This window comes from Perca flavescens, chromosome 15 (assembly GCF_004354835.1).
Source record: "Perca flavescens isolate YP-PL-M2 chromosome 15, PFLA_1.0, whole genome shotgun sequence".
Classification (NCBI taxonomy): domain Eukaryota; kingdom Metazoa; phylum Chordata; class Actinopteri; order Perciformes; family Percidae; genus Perca; species Perca flavescens.
The window spans coordinates 11,161,461-11,183,250 of record NC_041345.1 but is presented as its reverse complement, the minus strand read 5'-3'; the positions used below and the strand labels follow the sequence as shown (position 1 = coordinate 11,183,250).

Here is a 21,790-nt window from a genome sequence, read left to right as displayed (position 1 = left end):
CAAAGTGGGTGTAGCCTTATACGATGTGACCCTGAGCCTGCCATCTCTTCATCCACGTTTAGCTCTTCTTCCTCAAGTGCCACTTGTCTATTTTCCTGTCTTGTCTCATTGTTTTTCTTTTTTAGAAGAAACAACCAGTAAAAATAATTTATCCCCTTATATCCATTCAGTCCTCTCATCCGTTGCTGCATTCTTTTATGTAAGTGTACAGTACATCTACATGTATACCATAACCAGTGGGCTAGTGATGACAGGGACCAGTGTTCCCTGGAGAGAGCAGTGGAGCATGAAAAAAGGGCTAGTGGTGTGTTAACCTGCACTCTGCTGTTATGTGACTCTGTGGCCTGTAGTATGCTAGAAAACAAAGGCCTTTTTTCTTTTTCTATTTCTCTCTTCATCTCTCAACCTGCTTTATGTGCTCTCTGCTCATTACCTGGCTCAGTTCACCCTCCCTTTGTGTTACTCTTGTTTGCAGTCATACATATCCAGGCAACTGTGTGTGTGTGTGTGTGTGTGTGTGTGTGTGTGTGTGTGTGTGTGTGTGTGTGTGTGTGTGTGTGTGTGTGTGTGTGTGTGTGTGTGTGTGTGTGTGTGTGTGTGTGTGTGTGTGTGTGTGTGTGTGTGTGTGTGTGTGTGTGTGTGTGTGTGTGTGTGTGTGTGTGTGTGTGTGTGTGTGTGTGTGTGTGTGTGTGCTGTTAGTGACAATCGACTGCTCCTTGAGTTTCTCTCGCTCTCCTTCTTTCTCCCGATCTATCTTTCGCTGTCAGCCTCCCCTTTTAATGCCTCGCCGACTTGCTTCTTACTCGACTTGCTCTCCATTTTCCTCCTGCTCTATTTTTCACACAGTCATCTGCTCAGTATGCTCCTGACGCTCCTTCATTTCTTTTTCCTCGTTTCACTTTTCTATTTGATCTTCCTTCTGTGAAAACTTGGCATGCCAACTTAACATCCTTCAGCAGAGGTCACGTCAGTCTGTCCTCGACACCTGCTGACGCATCCAATCACATCAGCTTCACTTAAAGAGAAGGATTCAGTAGTTCGGTTCTGGAACAGATTCATGTGGAGTGAAGTAGACAGAGTGGTGAAGTTCTCAATTGAACAAATACAGCAAGCAATAATCCAACAGAAATACCCACAAAATATATCATGATGCAAATCATTTTTGTCCTGGTCTGCTCAGCCCACATGGTCCTCGTCATTGCAAAGCTGTGGATGTTATTTCCAAATCAGAGGCTTGAAAGTGGGTTTTTAAAGCCAAAGTATCTCCGCACCTGCTGAAGTAACTGAGTCATTGGTATTGATCCATGACTTAAAATAACTCCCACAATTACAGATATATCGTGGCCATTTTGTAAAAGTGGGGACTGTAAAAGTCTTAAAAGGGAACTTTACAGACTTTACACATCAATGTGTGTTTGCATGTGTTGGGGAATGTGACTGCATACGTGAGGAAAGTTGTATAAAGCCTTGTTTTGTGGTGCCAGATGGAGCCATGTGAAATCTGATAAATTGCCTTAAAGTGCTCATATTATGCATTTTGGCTTTTTCCCTTTCCTTTAATGTGTTATATTTCCTTTTTGTGCATGTAATAGGTTTACAAAGTGAAAAGACTAAAGTCTACTCCAAAGGGACTTACCATCTCCAACAGTCCACTGTTCACAAACTGCTCCAAACAGCTCTATTGTAGCCCAGCCTTTACTTCCGTGACGAACGTGCTTTGTAACACATGTTATAATGCTCGCCTAGCTGCTAGCATGGCACGCCCTCATACTCTGCTTCTGACTGGCTAGTAGTCCTTACCTAGCTACTGAGCATGTGCGACTCCCAACAGAGATGGTCAGAAGTGTGATGTCTCACTCAGTAGCTAAAACAGAGAGCTCAACACACAAGGTGAAAAGAGGAGCTGCAGCAATGTGCAGTACAACAAATATGTTTTTTTTGTAAATTAAACAATGTAAACCTATTCTGATATAATGTCTAAATACAATTATGAACCTGAAAATGAGCATAATATGAGCACTTTAAGTAGTGTCACTTTAGTCAGCGTTGGTTGGGGCTGAAGACAAGTTTGAAAATTTTAAAATAAATGCATTTTTGTATTGCAATCATTAATGTTATTAGTTACACCTATGTTTTTCCTGCTACAAGTCAAATTGTCTGCTGTAAAAAGGTCTATGAATCTAAATCATTTGGGAACATTGGAGTGTGCTGTGAAGTTTCAGGTTAAGAAGATTGTCTGCTGCTAGGGAGATTTTGTAGCTGTTTCCCCTTGTTTCCAGTCTCTGTGGTAAGTAGCTGGGTTCTGGCTGTTTGTAGCCCCCCTTTTCCCCACATTATCAAATATCCAGCTGGTCTTCCATCTCTCCACTAGAAAGTGAAGCTTATTTTCCAAAATGTTGACTACACTTGTGCAGACGTTCTTCTTGTCGTTCCTAACTCAGACCTTTACAAAAAACATAATCTCCAACTGTAGAAATGTACCCCAGCCCATGGTCCCTGGTGTTGTGTGACTCTTGTATAGGGACAGTGGGTCCTCACCCCTCCGACTCCACACGCCTCCTCGGGTCCTGATATTTGTCAGTGTATGTGACAGTCCAGAAGTATCTACCCATCCATCAAATGCAGTGAGGAGAGGGAGACCATGAGTTTCTATCAAAAAAAAAAAAGGAAAGAAAGAGACTGAAAAGTAGGAACATGGACTCTGCTGCAGCATCTGTCAGACCCAGTATATCAGCTGTGTTTAGCAGGAATGAAACAAGCAGAAAATAAAGAAAACTGTAGCGAACGCTGCTTTTCAAAGCACAGCTGGGGATGTTAAATCACAATAATCGCTTCTTGGCTCTTCAAAAAAAAAGAGTAAATTGGTGGTTTTCAGTGGTTCATTCAGCTGAAAGAAAATAGACTCAATATGCTGAAAGCGGCACAAACTGTTGACCATAAATACATGCCCAGCTCTCTTTCAGCACCCACTCTGTACCTCCCGCCTCCTCACCACTTATTCCTATGTTTGTTTTTTCCCTTTGGTGCCGGTTTCAAGCAGGATTTTGGGGTGGGACATAACATGGAAAGGGATTAGTTATTGTGGATAAGGACATCGTATTCTAATATCAAATATTACATTTTTTATGTACCGTAGAAGTAGTTCACTCCACAGCTTTTTCTTTGCCATTTTCTGCTTTTCTCTCCAGTCTCAGGTGTTTACCTTGCATCCCCTTTCCGTTCACCCTCTTATATCATTCTCATACCCTGCTGCTTTTAACCTCTCTCCCCTCCTCTCTCGTCTCCCAGGGTGCTGGCTTTAGCTGATCAGAGTGGCACTGCTTGCTTTGATTAATTGGATGAGTCTTGGCTCAGTGCCAGACTCCTCTCCTCACCTCATCCTCGTCCTCATCCTCATCCAAAAGCGGCTAAAACAAACACAGGGCTTTTAATGGCAGTAGTGCATTGATGAGCGGAAATAACTAAAACTATATGTGTCGGCAAACATTGTGCAGGTTGCACTTTATTTAACCTGAAAGGCACTATACATGTTGTGTCACCTATGGTTTAGCTTTAGCCGAGAATCTTTTGGGCGGTGCATGAGCCAAATTCATAGCAGTACATACGTTATTTTAGGTTTAAATTGTGAAAAAAAAAATGGCCATAACTGTCAAAATACAAATATGCACCATAGAAATTGAAATGTACAAGGTTTGAAAATAACATAAAATATGTACTGTAGGCACTTGTAGATTTTGGCTGTGCCCTCATAAAACCAGGAAAACTTGGAACCGTCCTTGTCTGCTCACCCTGTTGACCTCCACAATCTTTTAATCTGTCCTTCAGGCTTTGATGACAAACAACAACCACTTCCATCTCCATGGCTCTGTCTCCCGACTCATTTGTTTCCACCCTCCTCTCTCCTCTCCGTCCCTCTCTCTCGACTGTGTCATTCTCCCCATTTTCTCTCTCCATCTCTGCCGTCTTCAAGTGAATCCCACTTCAAAAGCTTGTCTCTGGAAGGTCGTCTGCAGCCTCCACAGATCCCCCGTGGCTCTTCATCTTCCTTTTTTTTTGTTGCTCTCTTTTCTGCCTCTCCCTTTTCTTGTGTTTATTCAATCTGCTGTGCCCCTAGCACAGCTATGGCAGAAGCAACACACAAAATAAACCCATTGTAGCACAGCCAAGTGAAAGGCTGGTTGGGAAAGTCAAACTCTCTGTTATTCCATCCCAGCAATTACAATCTCTGAAGATGCAGTGCCAACTGGAGAGCCCCCAAGGGGCGTCAAGGTATTCTCAGAAATGCAGACAATCACACAAGCTAACTGCTCTGTTGTTTCCCCCCGTCCCTTCTCCTTCCATTACAGGACATTTCTGTCAACCAGCCGAGTGACTGTGTGTGTGTGCAAACGGCATGTTTCTGTGTCTTTCTGTGTGTGTGTGCTTGTTGTGCCCTGCCTGTTTGATAATGCTAACCATTGACGATGGACTCTTTGTGACGTGGAAGAATAAACAGGCCCAATAACTCAATAACAACTTGAGGCCCCATTTAGTGAAATCACCGCATGATGAATGACTTTGGTTCCGCTGTGTTGAGACTGTACAATAGACGCCTTGTTCCTGTGATCACTAGAGCCTATAACAACTGCTTTGTTGTGTGATCATGTCGTGCATGTTGTTATGCGTGGGCAAGGGAAGGAGGGTTTGTTATATTTATGTATATGTTTATGTTTTTTTACGATCCCATAAAGCAGAAATAATGCAATACATGACAGTTATAGCCTAGTAAAAGATTAAATATAAGGACTAAATGGCAGACACAACAAATGGAATGAGAAGTATCAGAACAATATTTGAGCTAAGAATTAAAATAAGTAAAAGTAAAAAGACTAAATAAGAATTTTAAATGAATGTACACACAAGGTCCCAACCTTTTTATTTTTTTTACCACATCTGTTTAAAGCGGCACTATTTATTTGTATATGAACAATGGGTTGAACAATAGGTTAAATGATTATGCAATGATCATCCAATTCAGTTTACTCAAACATTTACTGTATTAATTGAAAAATGTCTCAAGGGTTTGCTTTACTTTGAATCACTGCACTAATATTTAGTTGCATAACCATTATTTCTGAGAACTGCTTCACATCTGTGTTGCATGGAGTTGACCAACTTCTGGCACCTGTGAACAGGTATTCCAGTCCAGGACGATTGCACTGGAATGTCCACAATTCCTCTGCATTACTGGGTTTTGCCTCAGAAACAGCATTTTTTTTATGTCACATATGGGATTGAGGTCTGGGGATTGGGCTGGCCACTCCATAACATCAATCTTGTTCATTTGGAACCAAGACTTTGCTCACTTACTGGTGTGTTTTAGGTCATTGTCTTGTTGAAAGACCCATTTCAAAGGCATTTCCTCTTCAGCATAAGGCAACATGACCTCTTCAAGTATTTTAATTTATTGAAACTGATCCATGATCCCTGGTATGCGATAAATGGACCAAACACCACAGTATGAGAAACATCCCCATAACATGATTTTTGCACCACCATGCTTTACTGTCTTCACAGTACTGTGACTTGAATTCAGTGCATGGGGGTCGTCAGACAAACTGTCTGCTGCCCCTAGACCCAAAAAGAAAAATTTTGCTCTCGTCAGTCCACAGAATTCTCCTTTGGCCAGTCAATGTGTCTTTTTTTCAGCAATGGGACTTTGCGGGGGCTTCTAGCTGATAGCTTTGCTTCACATAGCCTTCTTCTGATCGTAACAGTACTCACAGGTAACTTTAAGTCTTCTTTGATTTTCCTGGAGCTGATCATTGGTTGAGCCTTTGCCATTTTGGCTATTCTTCGATCCATTTGAATGGTATTTGACCGTTTTTTCCCACGTCGTTCAGGCTTTTGTATGCCATTTCAAGGCATTTGAAATCATTTTGGCTGAGCAGCCTATATTTTTTTGCACTTCTTTATATGTTTTCCCCTCTCCAATCAACTTTTTAATCAAAGTCCGCTGTTCCTCAGAGCAACGACCCATTTTGCTGAGTATTTCAGTGTGAAATGCACTATAACCAGCATGCACAACATTTGCTTCCTTCCTTCCTTAAATATGGGCCATAATTGACGCCTGTGTCTTCACAGAATCAATCACCTCACTAAGTGAACACAACACCGCTATTATTTTGAACATGCCCCTTTCAGTTCCAGATTCAATTACACAGAATGAGCAGCATGCATGTCATGACTGTTGAGTCTGTTGGTTTTCTATGACTATACAACACTTACTAGTAAATTGTTTGCCATGTAGAAATATCACTTCTACCAAAAAATTAGATTTATGAGGTTAGTGATGTTGGACTGCTATTATTCTGAACACAACTGTACATTCACTTCATCAAAAGGCAACAAAGTTCAAAGTCCAAATAAATGTTAACATTGATCTGTATCTGTTGGATGTGAAAACATTTCTAATATGTTAGCCATATCAACTTTATAAGGTGTCACAATATTCCATTGTCGTTGTTTTCAGCTTTTTGCACTGCCAACAAAATGATCAACTTAATGCAGTTTCAAGTTAAAATAATCAAAAAGCTTCCAAATGTGTGGCCGGGTTAGCTCAGTTGGTAGAGCAGGCGCGCATATATAGAGGTTTACTCCTCGACGCAGCGGCCGCAGGTTTAACTCCGACCTGTGGCCCCTTTGGTGGATGTCATTCCCTCCCTTTCATGTCTTCATCTGTCCTGTGAAAATAAAGGCCTAAAAATGCCCCAAAAAATAATGTTTCCAAATAATAATTTCCATCTATAATGATGATTTTCCATCCACTAGCCAGAGTAGCATCCTTCCTGTGTTTTCTCCTTCTCACAGCATTTAGTCAGCTGCAGTCTGCCTCCCATGGAGGGTGGAGTTGAATACAACTGATATGCTGATGGCCCCTCTCCTCAAGGCTCATGTGTTCTGTAGTAACCCATTAATCATGATGCCATAGCGGGGGCTAGTGAGTGAGTAGGATGCTGGTGAGACAGAGAAAGGCTAGGCCTGAGAGCGACTCAGTCTGTCAGCTAAGCCCTGCATAATGAGGGCTAATGGATCGGGGAGCATGGACATACCTGTCCAGTCTACTCGCATTAGGATGAATAGAGAGCTGCGGGGCTGTGCTCTTCAGTCCTTTGTACTGTGTGTGTGTCTGTATTGAAAGTGTGTAGAGCAGTGGGGGGTTTCTGAAATGATTTAATCAAATTGCTGATTTGCTATTTCTTCCATGCACCGATTTTTCTGTGGTTATTAACAGTGTACTGCTTCTGTCTCTGTCTCTCCCAGGCTGTGAGCCCTGTGCAGGGTGGTGATGAGCAACCAGGGCAGCAGCAGCAGGGGAAGTGGCCAGCATGCTGACACTACTCCCTCCCGTCACACCCCTGGACCCAAGCTGCAGGTGCAGCGCTCCATCTCTCGTGACATCATCACCATCCACTTCTCTGCTCTGGGGAAGGAGGAAGACGACGAGGAAGAGGAGCTCTACGGCCTACCTCTTGGATCTGCTGGGGCTAAATCCGAGCTTGATGGTGCAGGTCTAGAAGCTTCAGGGGCTGACGACCAGTCTGTCGCCACAGGCTTGGAGGCAAAAGAGGAGGTGCTGTTTGAATTTGCCGGTGTGGAGACGTCCTCTGGAGCTGCTGTGCTCCCCGTTTCATCCACCACCCTGTATGTGCAGCCTTCAGACCTTCATCCACACACACCCTCTCCAGCCGTGACTATTATCCCCACTCCCACGCACCCCCACCTGAGCTCCACCCCTCCTGCCAGCTCCTCCTGGCCCTCTGACCGACCCTCAGCCAATCCCTCATCCACGAGCTCTAGCTCCTCCTCCCCTTGCAAGTCTGCAGCGCTGTCCTCCTCCAAGCCTTTCCTCAGCCTGGTCAGGTCCTTGTCCAATGACGTTGAGTCTCGCGAAACCACTCCTGCGCCCACCACTGTCGCGCCATCGCACGCACGGCACCGTCACTTAATGAAATCTTTTGTGAAGTCTCTTTCCACGGACACTTCGAAAGCCGAACATCAGGAAGGGCCCCTTCATTACTATCATCAGCAACAGCAAGTGCAGACATCCCAGCGGCCTCCACCTCGCAACATGCAACTCTTCAAACAGTTCTCCCAGCCTCGATTGTGCTCCAGCCCTGTCATTGTCAAGAAAGCAGGTGGAGACTCCAAAACAGCCCCTTCTTCCCCGATCAGGTCCCCAGATGGTAGGTCTTTCTTCAAGGTCCAAGAGGTGGAGGCCAGGATAGAGGATACTAAGCGACGGCTGTCAGAGGTGATGTCAGACCCTCTGCAGCTTTTTAGTAAGATCATGGGGGATGAGTCTGGCGTGGGAGCTGTTGGGAGTGCCACTCATCGTGCCAAATCGCTGTCCTCCAGTGCGTCAGAGCTCAGCGGAGTGACAGCGGTAAACGGACACACAGAAGGTAACAACAACTATAGCATCAAGGAGGAGGAAGGGGCAGAAGAGGAAGAAACCCCCGCGGGCAAGGGCCCTGACTCTGTTTTTTTCTCCTTCCCATCACTGGCACCAGCCCCAGCCCTCACCCAGGCCTCCTCGTCCACTTTCCCCAAGTCTCCTTCTCTTACTCTGGGCCGCTGCTCTATGTCTGCCCTGGTTGCTCGACAGGAAGACGAGGACTTTTGTGAACTGTACAGTGAAGACTTTGAGATATGTACCGATACAGAAACGCCAGATGGGGATCGCCCGGGGTCCCGGCAGCCCCATACTGGTAGCACTGGGTTGTGTAGTGAACTTGACACAGAGGAGGAGGAGAAAGAGGAGGAGGAGGAGTTTGAGACTGTGCCTGTGACTGGCCTCATCTTCCTGACACAGTTGGTTTACTGGTACATAGTCCTTCCAGTGCCACCTTATGTATGTGCGGTGGTGCATGGGATAGTAGCTGGGTTCATGTTGGCCTTGCTGGTCCTCTGGCTGTCTTCTCCTGGACGCTCCTCATCAGGGACGAGAAGAGGGAGGCGAAGGATAGAGCACTGGAATGTGGCCCAGCTGGATATCAAAGAACCTGGAACCGTCAAGGTGAGACAAAGCATGGCATGGATGGCCAAGTTTGGACCTGTTGCTATATGACTTCAAAATGTCAACTTGTTTGGAGCTTCTTCTCAAAGGTGTCCTTGCTTCACTGGCTCTAGGAATACCATTAAGGTCTTGCTCTGCTTCAAGGGCAAGGACCTTGAAGCAGAGCAAGACCTTAATGGTAGTGCTCTGCTTCAACATTATCCTTTGCATATTTAGGCTGCATGCTTTGCACAGTAAAACATTTGCACACTCGCAAAAAAACACCTTGTTTTATATAGCCAAGATAACCTTTATTAGATTTAGCCTTACAGGTTTTACACATGCAGCTTAGGAGCCACACAGATCACCTACAACACTGCACTTGCAAATCTGAATACAGCTTTGGAGATTCTGATTACGCACGCGCAGATTCTGAAGACACATTTGCAGAACTCTCCACACACATTTGCTACATTTATTTGCTACAATAATGGCCCCACACAAAGAACTTTTATTTTGTATCTTTTAGACTACATGCTCTTCGCTTTCGCAGGAGCCAAGGACTGAACTTTCCCCTGTTGTTTCAATTGAATTGGCTTTGCTCACAGAGCCTCCTTTGGGACTGATAAAGCGGGAGGTTGGATGAGAATTAAACTTGATCCAGCCTCATGGGGCCCAGCAGCAAGATATTGGGTTTCATTACTCTTTTCTCCAGTGATGGCTACAGTTTTGCTTTGTACCAAACATTCGAATGAGAGTGGCCACCACAGTTGCCCCCTGTTCTCAGTTAACCTTAGTCAGTGCTGTAGAAACTCTGCTAGAATTGAAATGTTTAGTAGTTTGAGGGTGTGTGTGTGTGTGTGTGTGTGTGTGTGTGTGTGTGTGTGTGTGTGTGTGTGTGTGTGTGTGTGTGTGTGTGTGTGTGTGTGTGTGTGTGTGTGTGTGTGTGTGTGTGTGTGTGTGTGTGTGTGTGTGTGTGTGTGTGTGTGTGTGTGTGTGTGTGTGTGTGTGTGTGTGTACCTTAGTGGGTACCAAGCTGTTGCACAGGAGAGCCTTATGGCTAGAGGACACAGCTGTTCCAAAAGAAGAGCGCAGCAGTTGTGCAGTACATTATACACACATTTGAATGATAGACCCCAGAGCACACAAGTGCAGGGCAACAGCAGTGGGGGCACACTTTCTCTTCATCGTTCTCTTCCTCCGAGGATCAACAAAGAGTCAGTGTTTCAGATGCTCAACTTTATCTTTTGTTGTGTTGTATGAACTTTGTGGCACCGCACCTCCTGAGTGAGAATTTTGTTTTGAAATATACTGGTATGTGATTTAATTGTGATTCTAGAAAAATGCTGCAAAGAGTGATGTTTATTGATGACAACAGTTGGCACACAAAATTGTTGTATACCTACACATTTTTCATGTTTTAAGAGTAGAGCCACACAATGCAATTGTGATATTAGGTAATCACGGATATATCGGTTATCGGCATCCATTTTGGCCAATAAGTAACTAATTGCATTACAGAGAATGCCAAAGATATGTTTGCGATTTAAAAAAAACAACTAAATAAATGTTATTTAAATGTGTTGTTATTAATATTAATACTGGGCGATATATCATCAGACTTTTTAAAACTCTGAGGTAGTCATTATTGGTATCAACCACCAGTGTTGGTCATCTTACTTTAAAAAAGTAATAAGTTACAGTTACAAATTACTTCTCCCAAAAAGTAACATTGTAAAAGTAATTAGTTACTCAGCAAAGTAACTGTGACGTTATTTTTTATGTTCTATAACACTATTACATTCTATAACATCTTTAACATCAAAGATGTTTGTATTGTTTATATATCCTGGGCATAGCATGCATGTTACATAAACATTTTTGCCTTTAATTTCAATGAGCGAGAAGTAGTGCCGGTACTTCCAGTTCAAGAACGCTAGGGCCTACCTTCGAATTTCCCTGGCTCGACGCTATTGTTGCTGTCTTGTGTTTAGTGGTAGTCAAAGCGTGCAGTGAGACAACGTAAGCAGGGCATCCGCCCACCCAGCCAATCATCATCGCATTTGCAACGGTGTCATCATCCCCCCCCCTGCTCTCTCCAGGCAGCTGGTTTGTAGCCAATGCCTGACACCTCGCGCTTCATTCAATCAAGTAACGCGTCACTTTACATTCTCAGTAACGATAACGGCGTTGCAACGATGGGAAAAGTAATTAATTAGATTATTCCGTTACTGAAAAAATAACGCCGTTAGTAACGCCGTTATACTTAAACGCCGTTACTCCCAACACTGTCAACCACAAACATACATTATCATTGGCACTCTATTCACTAGTGGGGAGCGCCACATTAACTAGTGAAGCTTCTCGAATGAGAGGCAAAACTTATTTTTTGAGATATCCTTTTAACCTGAATGACAGAATCCTCATAGACAGGTTAGATGATGCTGTGTTCTGTCAGTATATATGCACAATAAACGTTTGGCATATTTGTACAGTGTGAACACCGAAACTCCAAACTCCTTGGTGTTGGTGAGAATATAATTAGAGACTGTGTCAATTAAAACTCTTCCCCTCTCCCCCACCCTCAATCTCTTAGGGCTGGATGAATGAGATCCACAGCTACGACCCAGAGATGTACCACGCCACCCTGACCCACTCTGTTTACGTCCGTCTAGAGGGCTCTGTCCTGCGTCTGTCCAAGCCTAACCGGAACATCTCCCGTCGTGCCACACACAACGAGCCTAAACCGGATGTCACCTACATCAGCCAGAAGATCTATGACCTGACGGATAGCAAGGTGTGGTGGTGGTTGTGTGTGGGTAATGAGAAATGCAAGAGAGATGCTGAAATTTCAGACTGTGTGCTTATGTGAGAGAAGGAAAAATATGAATGTGTTAAGTGCATGTGTGTCTCCGCTGGCTCCTCAGTGTATTTGTGCTTTTGACGATGAGTTTTACAGATGGTGACATCAAGCACACATCCCTTCATATTTGACTCTGCCTGAGTGCATGCTTGCTAATAGGTCAAGTTCCGTGACAAGGCTACTCATTGTCAGAATCACATAGCGTGTGTAAACATGGAGTGACTATCACAGTCACTGACCCTGTACACACAACTTTGCGTATTGTGCTGACTCGTTTGTTTTGTATATCTAAAGCGAGGACGGTAAGAAGACATTTCTCAATTCATGAAGCAAAGGGGTCATTATGGATGTCGTCATCATGCAGCTTCTCTCTGGAACTGAAAGGCTCCCTAAAGTATAATTTCACCATCATTATTGTGCGTATTTAGTCCGTCTTAAATGTTACCTGCAACAACAGACTTAGACAGACATTAACCATACAAGGGATATATTCCTACGTTGCTGGTCAAAGACAAATTGAGCTTTGCGTTAGATAAACATAATTACAAACTACATGAGTCGTTTGCACTTGTATTCCTGCCTGCATTCTTTCCTTTGGTTTATATTTCCAAAAACATTACCCCAGTTGCTGCCAATTTTAGTTTGGCCTTATTTTTCATTATTTCAATGTGGACAACCTACTGCCCCAAAAACAACAACAACAACACTCTAACATTGTCATCTTCATGCTTTGATTATATGAACTCTGTCTATATGCCCCCCATAGATCTACCTGCTGCCCCAAAGCCTGGCTAGGAAGAGAGTTTGGAACAAGAAGTACCCCATTTGCATTGAGCTGGCCAAGCAGGAGAACTTCATGTCCAAGGCCCAGGTAGAGAAGCCCGAAGCTGGGGAGGAGAAACTAACAGGGCTGGGTGAGAAGCTGGAACAAACTGACAAATACGAGAAAGTTGAGGTATCAGGGTCAGCAGAGGAACCCAAAAGACCAACCTCTGGAGGGGGGGATCTGACTATCTACCTGTTTGGGAGGACGGGGCGGGAGAAGGAAGAGTGGTACCGGAGATTTCTGCTGGCATCCCGAATAAAGTCAGAGGGAAGAGGTGGTAGTCTGCCTGGCATCTGCAAGAGTGGTGAGTTTAAGACTGAGCTGTGTACAGTATCACACACCAAAATGCAAACAGCCATTCATGTACAGTATATGGGTTTATCTGTCTCTCGCACCCTTTCCATACACATCCTATATTTGCACAGACACACACATCACCTTCCGCAGTCAGAATAGCCATTGTCTTGAAGATGTAACTACACAGCCATCAGATCTGTGCATAAACCCCCAGTTTAGGGACTGCCGATCCCCTCAATTGAGCGAACAGATGAGTGTGAATGGGTCAGCAGGATTACATGCACAGAGAAGCAGCATATTATAGCATTGGTCTCCACTGTGGGATATAAGCCTGCAAGGATAAGGCCCAATTCAAAGGAAAACATTAGCACTGTGCAGGTCTAGAGATAAAGGCAGTGCAGGGTGAACAGGATTACTGGGAAGATGATTTAAATACCAAGCCCTTTTTTGTGGATATACTGTACATAGCAGTTGTGTTGAAAATGACTGTTCCAGTGCTAATATGAGTCAGAGAGAGGATGCAGTGTGTCATCTGGTGTAAAGCATGCTGATTCAGAGTATTGCAGTATGTTGTGAGAAATTAATAAAATAATAGATGCTCACTATCCAAGGCCTTGACCATGCATTATGTATGTAAAATATGATGCATTGATTTGAATCACTGGAAGTGTTGTTGATGCATAATTGTATCACATTAACCCCCCCCCCCCCCGCCCTCCCCCTTTAGCCTTCTTGCCCTCCCGCAGTAGCAGCATCCAATCTGGTGGAGGTCTGGAGGCTGACAGCAGGAGCAGCAGCCGAGGTAGCCTGGAGGAGCTGCCTCAGTCTCGCAACAGAGAGACCTCCTCTGCTCCCTCCTGTGGCTATAGTGGAGGGATGAAGCAGAAGATGCTGTTGGACTATAATGTCTACATGGCCAAATATGTCAACCCCCACGCCCCAGAGAAAAGCCCAACTGCCACCGACAGCCCTGGGCCCAGCCCAGAGAGCAGCCCCACAACTACCAAAAAGGTAGGAGACTGGGGGATACATGAGAGACTGAAAAGACTAACCAGGCAAAGTGGGCATCACCTGGTCATGTCACTTGGTCATAGGTAATTTGTAGTTATTAATAATTGTAGATGTGTTGGTGAAATAATATCAACTAAGTCAGTCCCTGCTTTTTTACTTAAAAGTACCCTGTGAAGTTTTTGACCACTAGTAGCGCTATGGAGCAATCTTTTTCTAAAACTGGGCCCCTGTTTTGTTTGTATTTGATGGTTGATTTTTGTAACGTGCAAAATAAACTTGGCAATACGTCAACAAAGGGCAAGTAAGGAATATAAATTGTTTTAACACATACATTATCTGGATAATGATATCGAATTTTTGTTATCTCTATTTTTTTAAGAATAGGTTTACGCTGTAATGGATTGCATTTATACTTTGCATTAACATGTATTTTTTTTGTATCCAGGTAAGTTATCCAGATATTTTTTTTACTTTTGTTTGTTTGAAAAAAAACTCCACAGAGTATCTTTAATTGTGTGGCCATTTCATGTAAAGTGGCCCTTAGTCTAGTTTTCAGACCTTAATTATTTGAGTTTATATTGTGATATGCCATGTGGCCCACCAACAGGCTAATCTGGCCATGAAAGTAGATGGAGCCTTGAAATAAAATGATGTGTCCTTCAGATACGCAGGAGTTCAGAGGAGACGGTGGAGCCTGAGGCCTGGGTCAACGCTTTTGTGGGAAGGATGTTCTGGGACTTCCTGGGAGAGAAATACTGGGCCAATGTAGTCTCCAAAAAGATCCAGATGAAGCTCAGTAAGATCAGGGTGGGTACTGGTGCTAGCTCGTACAAACATACATCTGCAGTATAACTAACACATCAGAAAAATGTATCCACAATGTGATAGGTTCAAGAGACAGTTTTGTGTGTCTGATGGCTGTATTTTGTGTCTAAATGTCTTCTGTGTTTCAGCTGCCATATGTTATGAATGAGCTGACTTTGACAGAGCTAGACATGGGCTTTTCCATTCCCAAGATCCTTCATGCCTCCAAACCCTCTGTGGACCACCAAGGTAGGAAGAGAAGCTACACTAGGTATGTCATGTTTTCCACATGGTGGAGGCCTGCTACAAAACAGATTTTAGACCTGCCATCAATCTTCTTCCCCTTCCTCTGCTATCCTCCATCCTTCATCATAACCCAGGCTGTTTATCAGTTCTCCCTCTTACCTGTCTGACAGAATAGTGAGACATGCTTCCCTTTTCTTTTCCCCTTAATCTATCCATCTCCCTCTCGTCCCATTCCTCCATCTTCCCTAAACTTTGCTCTTCTCTCTGGATTAAGACATTTTCCCTTACACTCCAACCCTCTCTGTTCTGGAGTCCAGCCCCTCTGCATGCCTCGCTCTATTAAGCCACAGTAATTAAACTTCACGTTTTGGGTCATCCTCATCCATTACTGAGACACTGACTCACCCTGCCCGCTGCCTGCCTTGAGCCCCAGCAAAGGGATAGGTTGGACACACAGAGACAATACAGAGATGTATGACATATTAATTCCTACCGAGGTGGCCTGGTTTGAGAGGGGGGGATGAGAAATGAGAAGCTTACAAAGGGGAAGAAAATGAACAGGTTGTGGGAGCAGTGTTTTGATCATTAGTGGTGCTTTTAAGCAAAGAGTAAAGGAAGACATTTTTTAACATAAAGCTTGCTATTTTTCCCTTAATTAATATGGATGTAATGTGTAGGCTACCATATTTGTATTCTTCTGTCCTAATTTTTGAAATATTCAAGGTGTATTCAAAGATGGTTTAGTCTAATGTCTGAAGATACATTTTGCTATTCAGATGAAGCAGCCAGTCATGAGTCATTCTCCTGTCAGCCACATTCCCACGGCTGAGTCTGTGATGTTCATTAATGTGGTCTGTCTCAACCTATACACCCACAGAAATATACTCACAAAGCATAATCAGTTGATCCCAGCACATGGGGGGAGGGGGCTGGCATATCTAGAAGCGCTGTAAACCTGCATGAACAGAACACAACAGGATGCATTTGCTTCGATAATAACATTCCTAATTTCATACTATATTAATATTTCTTTTCTCCTGTGATGATGATAAGAAGGAGAGTGACTGAGTGCCTCCTGACTCCTTAATGTTGGGATGGCATGATTTGATTTACAATATTTGTACTGTGCTCCCAAGAACTACTAAATGCACAAAAGCTTATGATAAGCTCGGCATTACTTATATAATTAAGTAAAATGTTTTATTCAGTACCCAGACATTAATAATGTGATCATATGTTTATCAATTCTACAAGACTATCAAGGATTGGACATAATATAGGGTTGGCTGATATGGCTCTGTAAGACTTGTCTCATATAATATTGCTGTTATACTGTAGTGATATATTTCCCAATTCGATGTAGAAGTGGTTTAGCTACAGTATGTTGACATTTATTAGGCACTCCAGACCGTCTCTCCCTCCTCTGTGTCTCGTTCTAGACAGAGGCAACGAGACACTGTCCGACATTTTCTGACTTAATGCTGTCATTTAGTTTCTCTTTGACACTGCTGCCACACACATACAAACCAATGAGCATTATGGAGACTAGAATGAAGAGTCGGAAGGAGCGAAGCAGAGGATTAATAAAGATCACTTATCAGTTATAAACAACGTTACGGTTAATTGAGCAAACAGCAGGGGGATCGTCCTCCCGTCGCCTCTGCAGAAGTGTAAACAGGAAGTAGCCTGATAAGCCAATAAGGAGGCACCTCTTCCCCAGAGCTGACCTTTTCAGTGTTTGCTAGATAGGAGTTCCTCCTGACAGCTTTGCAGGGGACCTTGCCATGCAGATTACATACATATTACTCACAGAAATAGCATTCTGAGTTGGTATTGTTGGGGATGAAAAGTAGCATGGTTATAATTTTGAAACGTAATATGTATGCATGGTTTCCCTCACTATCTGTCCAGGTCTGTGGTTTGATCTAGAGGTTTCCTACACGGGCTCCTTCCTCATGACACTAGAGACCAAGATGAACCTGGCCCGTCTGGGGAAGGAGGGGGAGGGGCTCGGGGAGCACGGAAAAGAGTGGTGAGGATTTCAATCACATTCAGTAATGAAGCTTAGTCTGAGTTTTGCGAGTGATTGTTTGTGTTTGTCATTCTTATAACACATTCTCAGTGACTAGGCCAAAATAGCTTGTTTGAAGGATTAGCCTCTTCTTTTTTTTTTGCTAAACAAACAGCTCTGAGCTGAATGCTAATTGAGTAGATTTTCATTTAGAACCATTAGTTCACATCTGTTTTTCACAATTTCCTCTTGCTCCCTTCTCTTAATATACAAATCCTCTCTCTGGACGCTTACCACTGTGGATTTGTCCAATGGCTGGTGAGTTTGGGAATAGATGCCCATAGACGCCTGTCACTGAAACAACACATTTTGTTCTGGGTTATAGTTTCTTTTCTTAACTGAATCATTGGCGATTAATTCCCTGTGATTTCATCACCAGTGGGGATGCATTTAATGGGAATTGGCTTTAACTGTTAACCATTAAAGCATGACTTTGCAACAATGAGTGTGTTTATGTGTGTGTGACAGGCCCAGGCCACGGACATACTGTCTGGCAGACAGCGATGAGGAGTCGTCTAGTGCCGGCTCATCGGATGAGGAGGACCCCCCTGAACTCCTCAGTGACAAAGCCATTCTTCCTGGAGCCGAGGGGTGAGCGCATGTCTCTTTACATCATCACATGCTTGAATTGAAAATGGGCAGAAACAGATTCACACTGATGTGTTGAAGCAGACTGTTCTGGCCTTTCAGTCTGCCCACCCACTCAGTCCCAAATGTTCTGAAAGTTTGCTGCTGATTTAATGTAGCACCCGGTCACTCCCTCCATCGTGGGTGCTGAGTAGCAAGAGATGCTGTTCAGAATAAATAATGAACCTGACTCACTCCTTGCCTCCCTTCCTCCTCCGTTTCCATCCACTGCTCACGTAGCTACGTGGGAGGCCACAGGCCCAGCAAGATCATGCGCTTTGTGGACAAGATAGCCAAGTCAAAGTACTTTCAGAAAGCCACAGAGACGGAGTTCATTAAGAAGAAGATGGAGGAGGTGTCCAACACACCTCTGCTGCTCACTGTGGAGGTGCAAGAGTTCCGTGGGACACTGGCTGTCAACATCCCACCTCCCCCCACGGACAGAATATGGTACGTTGACTTCCAGGGAGGGGTACATTTAACTGAGGATGTAGTCAGTGGGTGTATGGGAATCCTGGTTTGAGAATATAACTTGGCGCCCTCTTATGGGCAAATACAGACATTCAATAAAAATGTGAAAAATGAACATAATATACTTGATATTTAAGAAAATGAGGGCACAAATGTTTCTATTTTCATTGAAGATGTGGAATGTTAAATCCTTAAGCACACACTGTGTGCTTTATGAGCTTAATTATAATGATTATCTTAGTAAAAATAATAATGATCACCTTCAGCATCTATAAACAGTGGTTCCCAATCTGTAAATTGAGAGGACAATCTGAGGGGTCACTGGATGATTAAAACAATAAGAAGGAAAACATGTATTTCTGTTTTCAAAATTATGTTTTTTTTATGAATACTCAATACTTTCACCTCTTTAGGCATCTAAAAGACCTTCAAAAACAATCCTACATGGAAAAATCACTCTTCGGCACACACTGAGGCCATGAACTATGATGAGAGGTCAGAAGTAGACTCTGCCTCATCTTAAGGGGTCACAAGCCAAAAATGTCGGGAACCAGTGATCTACAGCATCATCCTGATCTTAATTTGTGTCGCACTGCCTTATGTTGTAAAATAGGAGAATGTATTCAATTTTGTAGAATAAACCAAAGATTCCTACTTTCATGGAGCTTGAAAACTCAGACTACAATTTAGCTTGTATAAGATTATATCATTTTTAAACATGAATGTGTCCTCTTGGTTGTCAGGTATGGTTTCCGGAGTCCGCCTCACCTGGAGCTGAAAGCACGGCCTAAACTGGGTGAAAGGGAGGTCACTTTAGTTCATGTGACAGATTGGATTGAGAAGAAATTGGACCAGGAATTCCAGGTATACACTGAGAAAAAGATGCAAATGCAGAGTCATGAATACAATTTAATTACATTGTTAATATAATTAGTAGGTTATGTCATATTTTATGGTGTGTATCAACTTGCCTGACTGAGAGGCTGAAAGTTTACTCAAGGACAATGTCTTTGGGATTCATGTATGGCTGCCCAGCTACATGCACTTCAAAGCAATGTGCCTGTGGCTTTCCCACCCTTCATATACCCAAAGTAATGATACGCCTGCCTCTAGATAACTGCCCTGAGGCACAGCTGTAAAACTACTGTCCCTGTTAGGTCTACCACACATATACATTTATCCCTGCCTGACTCCGCTGGGGGTTATTATTATGTACCATCCCCCTAAACCATGCCTCCAGTAAAATAAAGTGCTGCAGTGCTCACTCTTGTCTTTTGTGAGTGAGTGTATACAACTGGCTTTTAACAAATGTTGAACATCAAGAAACTTAGGCCTCATTGGTTTCCAGACATGACTCTCTGACTGACTTTTAGCTAAACATTTCCAGCTCAGGTCGACATAGTCTCGCTTTGCCAGACCTTCCTGCACAGCGCTGCGGTGGAGGGTCTGGCTAGTCCATACAGCATATGCACAGGGGATGATGTATTTCAGGTAATTTTTTTTCCAATTTGTGTGTGCCAATATAATCTCATGCCACTGTCTTTATTTGGTGTATATTTCTTTAGTTACAAAAGTATATTAATCTGTAGTTTCTGCCCCATTCCCTTCACTAGAAAGATAGCTTTTGATTAGGTATATTTCCATTTTATTGTTGAAATTAAGAGGACTTTGCTTGTCACTGTGCTTGTCCTCCCACAGAAAATATTTGTGATGCCAAACATGGACGATGTATGGCTACCCATAATGCACTCTGCCATGGACACACGTTCCAATGCCAACTTGGTTACTATGACAAATGATGCCTTGAAGGACCCAGAACCTGAGGAGTCTGAGGTCTCTGACATGTGAAGACTGCTTTTCAAAGTGCATAATGACAGATATTTTATCAGCATGGTAATATGGCAAGTTCCCGCCCCTCTCATAGACCCATGGCTGTCGCAATGGGTCGGGCCAACTCTCCAATATTTTTACCCATGTTCCAGTCCCATTGTTGAACCACCGATGAAGTGCACTCACAAAAGTGTTGGGGTAACTAAAAGCAGGAAAACAGAGGACAATTGTGACTGATAGATTGTCATTCAATCTCACAGTTTTATTTCTGTGACATAAAATATTATGATTAATTCTCTGATGAAATACAATACATGGGCATGTCGAGACTGCTTAAAAAATGTGTGTGGTGATGGATCGACTAACAGCCATCAGATTCAACCAGAAGAACCATAATACCTGTGATGTACAGCTGCACCAAACATGGTAGTTGAATGGTGCACATATTTGTGCAACCTTTCTAATCAAGTGGTTTATTGTTGCTATAACTCTACAAGAACTTTGAGGCCACTGATGAAGAGCGTGTATGTCTGAGTGAGCAAACGTTTGACGGAATAATCCTAAAATTTGGAGATGGTTTTGCTGAAAGCCCCTGCGTCTATTATTTGATACACATTTCACAGGGATATCAACTCATTGATCACCCATCCACACTGCTGCCTGTGCCAGTTGCCCGGCACCTTTATGCAAAACAGATAAATGGCGCTCTGTCCATCGAAGACACAGTTCAGTTTAAATCCACAATGGACACTATCATACCATAACAGCCTGTGTGCTTTTAACTGTGTGGTAGGGATTAGAGCTAAAACTGACCTTAAAGGGGAGAATTAAAACATATCTGCAAAGACAGCAGCTAAACATTGCCTAGGTCTGATGAATGTATAAATAGGAATGCAGCTCCCTAGCTGTGCAAGGTATAGCTCATTCACTGACAACGTGCTTCTACACATGCTTCAAGATTTCTTTTAATGTTATATTCAGAGTTGAGTAAAAGTATATAACTTAATTTTTTATTGCCAAAGCAATCTTTCAGTCCTGTCTGAGTATGAGTTAAACCGTGACAAATTAGCAATCAGTTAATTCTTGTGTTCCTATTAAGGTCACTCCAGTGATGTACAGCCTAAGTTTGGGCAGACTGAAACCCTTTTGTAAGTTAGTTTTTTTTTTTTATGTAAACAGGGGAACATACCCACTCTTCCTGTTTAATTTGAATAAATAACATACTGGATATTAGCCATATTATTTAATGTTAGCATTCAAACGAATGATTTTTGTTGAATTATTTATTGATGATTTGCTGTTTCTTTCTGTAGGGTACTGTACACATTCAAGAGGAATAACACTATGTCAACTAGAACAGCTAATTTGTAATCTGCCATGGACGCCCGGATGCTTTACAGGCAACTACTATTTTACATGTTTTACATTTAAATGTGTGTTGGCGAAGTGTATTAGGCAGAAAGTGCCTTTAAAATAAACATTCCTCTGTAGTGAGCCACCACATTTGTTGCATCAGTTGAGGATAGAAAGTGTCTTTGTGCCATTACTGTGTATGTCATGACCTTTGTTTCCACAAGTTTCGGTGTTGTTCATTTGCACAGTGACGAAATATCAAATTACTGTTGTGTTCAGTGATGTCACAGAATGTTATGGTTCTGATCATTGTGGATCAATAAAACTTTTTGCTTGGAAAGTTTGTGCTTCATT

General features: G+C 43.1%; 1 protein-coding gene across 3 annotated transcripts in view; it reads left to right on the top strand.

The window, feature by feature from the left end:
- The window catches only part of tex2 (testis expressed 2), a 28,835-nt gene extending 8,459 nt beyond the window's left edge, over nucleotides 1-20,376 (top strand). The window contains exons 3-13 of one of the 3 annotated variants that reach the window (XM_028599544.1): nucleotides 7,303-9,058; nucleotides 11,634-11,834; nucleotides 12,667-13,030; nucleotides 13,751-14,034; nucleotides 14,698-14,841; nucleotides 14,988-15,087; nucleotides 16,996-17,116; nucleotides 17,630-17,746; nucleotides 18,023-18,232; nucleotides 18,997-19,117; nucleotides 19,952-20,376. In XM_028599544.1, coding sequence (XP_028455345.1) covers nucleotides 7,328-9,058; nucleotides 11,634-11,834; nucleotides 12,667-13,030; nucleotides 13,751-14,034; nucleotides 14,698-14,841; nucleotides 14,988-15,087; nucleotides 16,996-17,116; nucleotides 17,630-17,746; nucleotides 18,023-18,232; nucleotides 18,997-19,117; nucleotides 19,952-20,101 — 3,543 coding nt within the window. In that variant the 5' untranslated portion in view covers nucleotides 7,303-7,327 and the 3' untranslated portion in view covers nucleotides 20,102-20,376. Of the gene's footprint in view, nucleotides 1-7,302; nucleotides 9,059-11,633; nucleotides 11,835-12,666; nucleotides 13,031-13,750; nucleotides 14,035-14,697; nucleotides 14,842-14,987; nucleotides 15,088-16,995; nucleotides 17,117-17,623; nucleotides 17,747-18,022; nucleotides 18,233-18,996; nucleotides 19,118-19,951 lie in introns of those variants that run through there. The other 2 variants (XM_028599543.1, XM_028599545.1) reach the window with 2 other exon arrangements.
- Nucleotides 20,377-21,790: the final 1,414 nt, after the last annotated feature.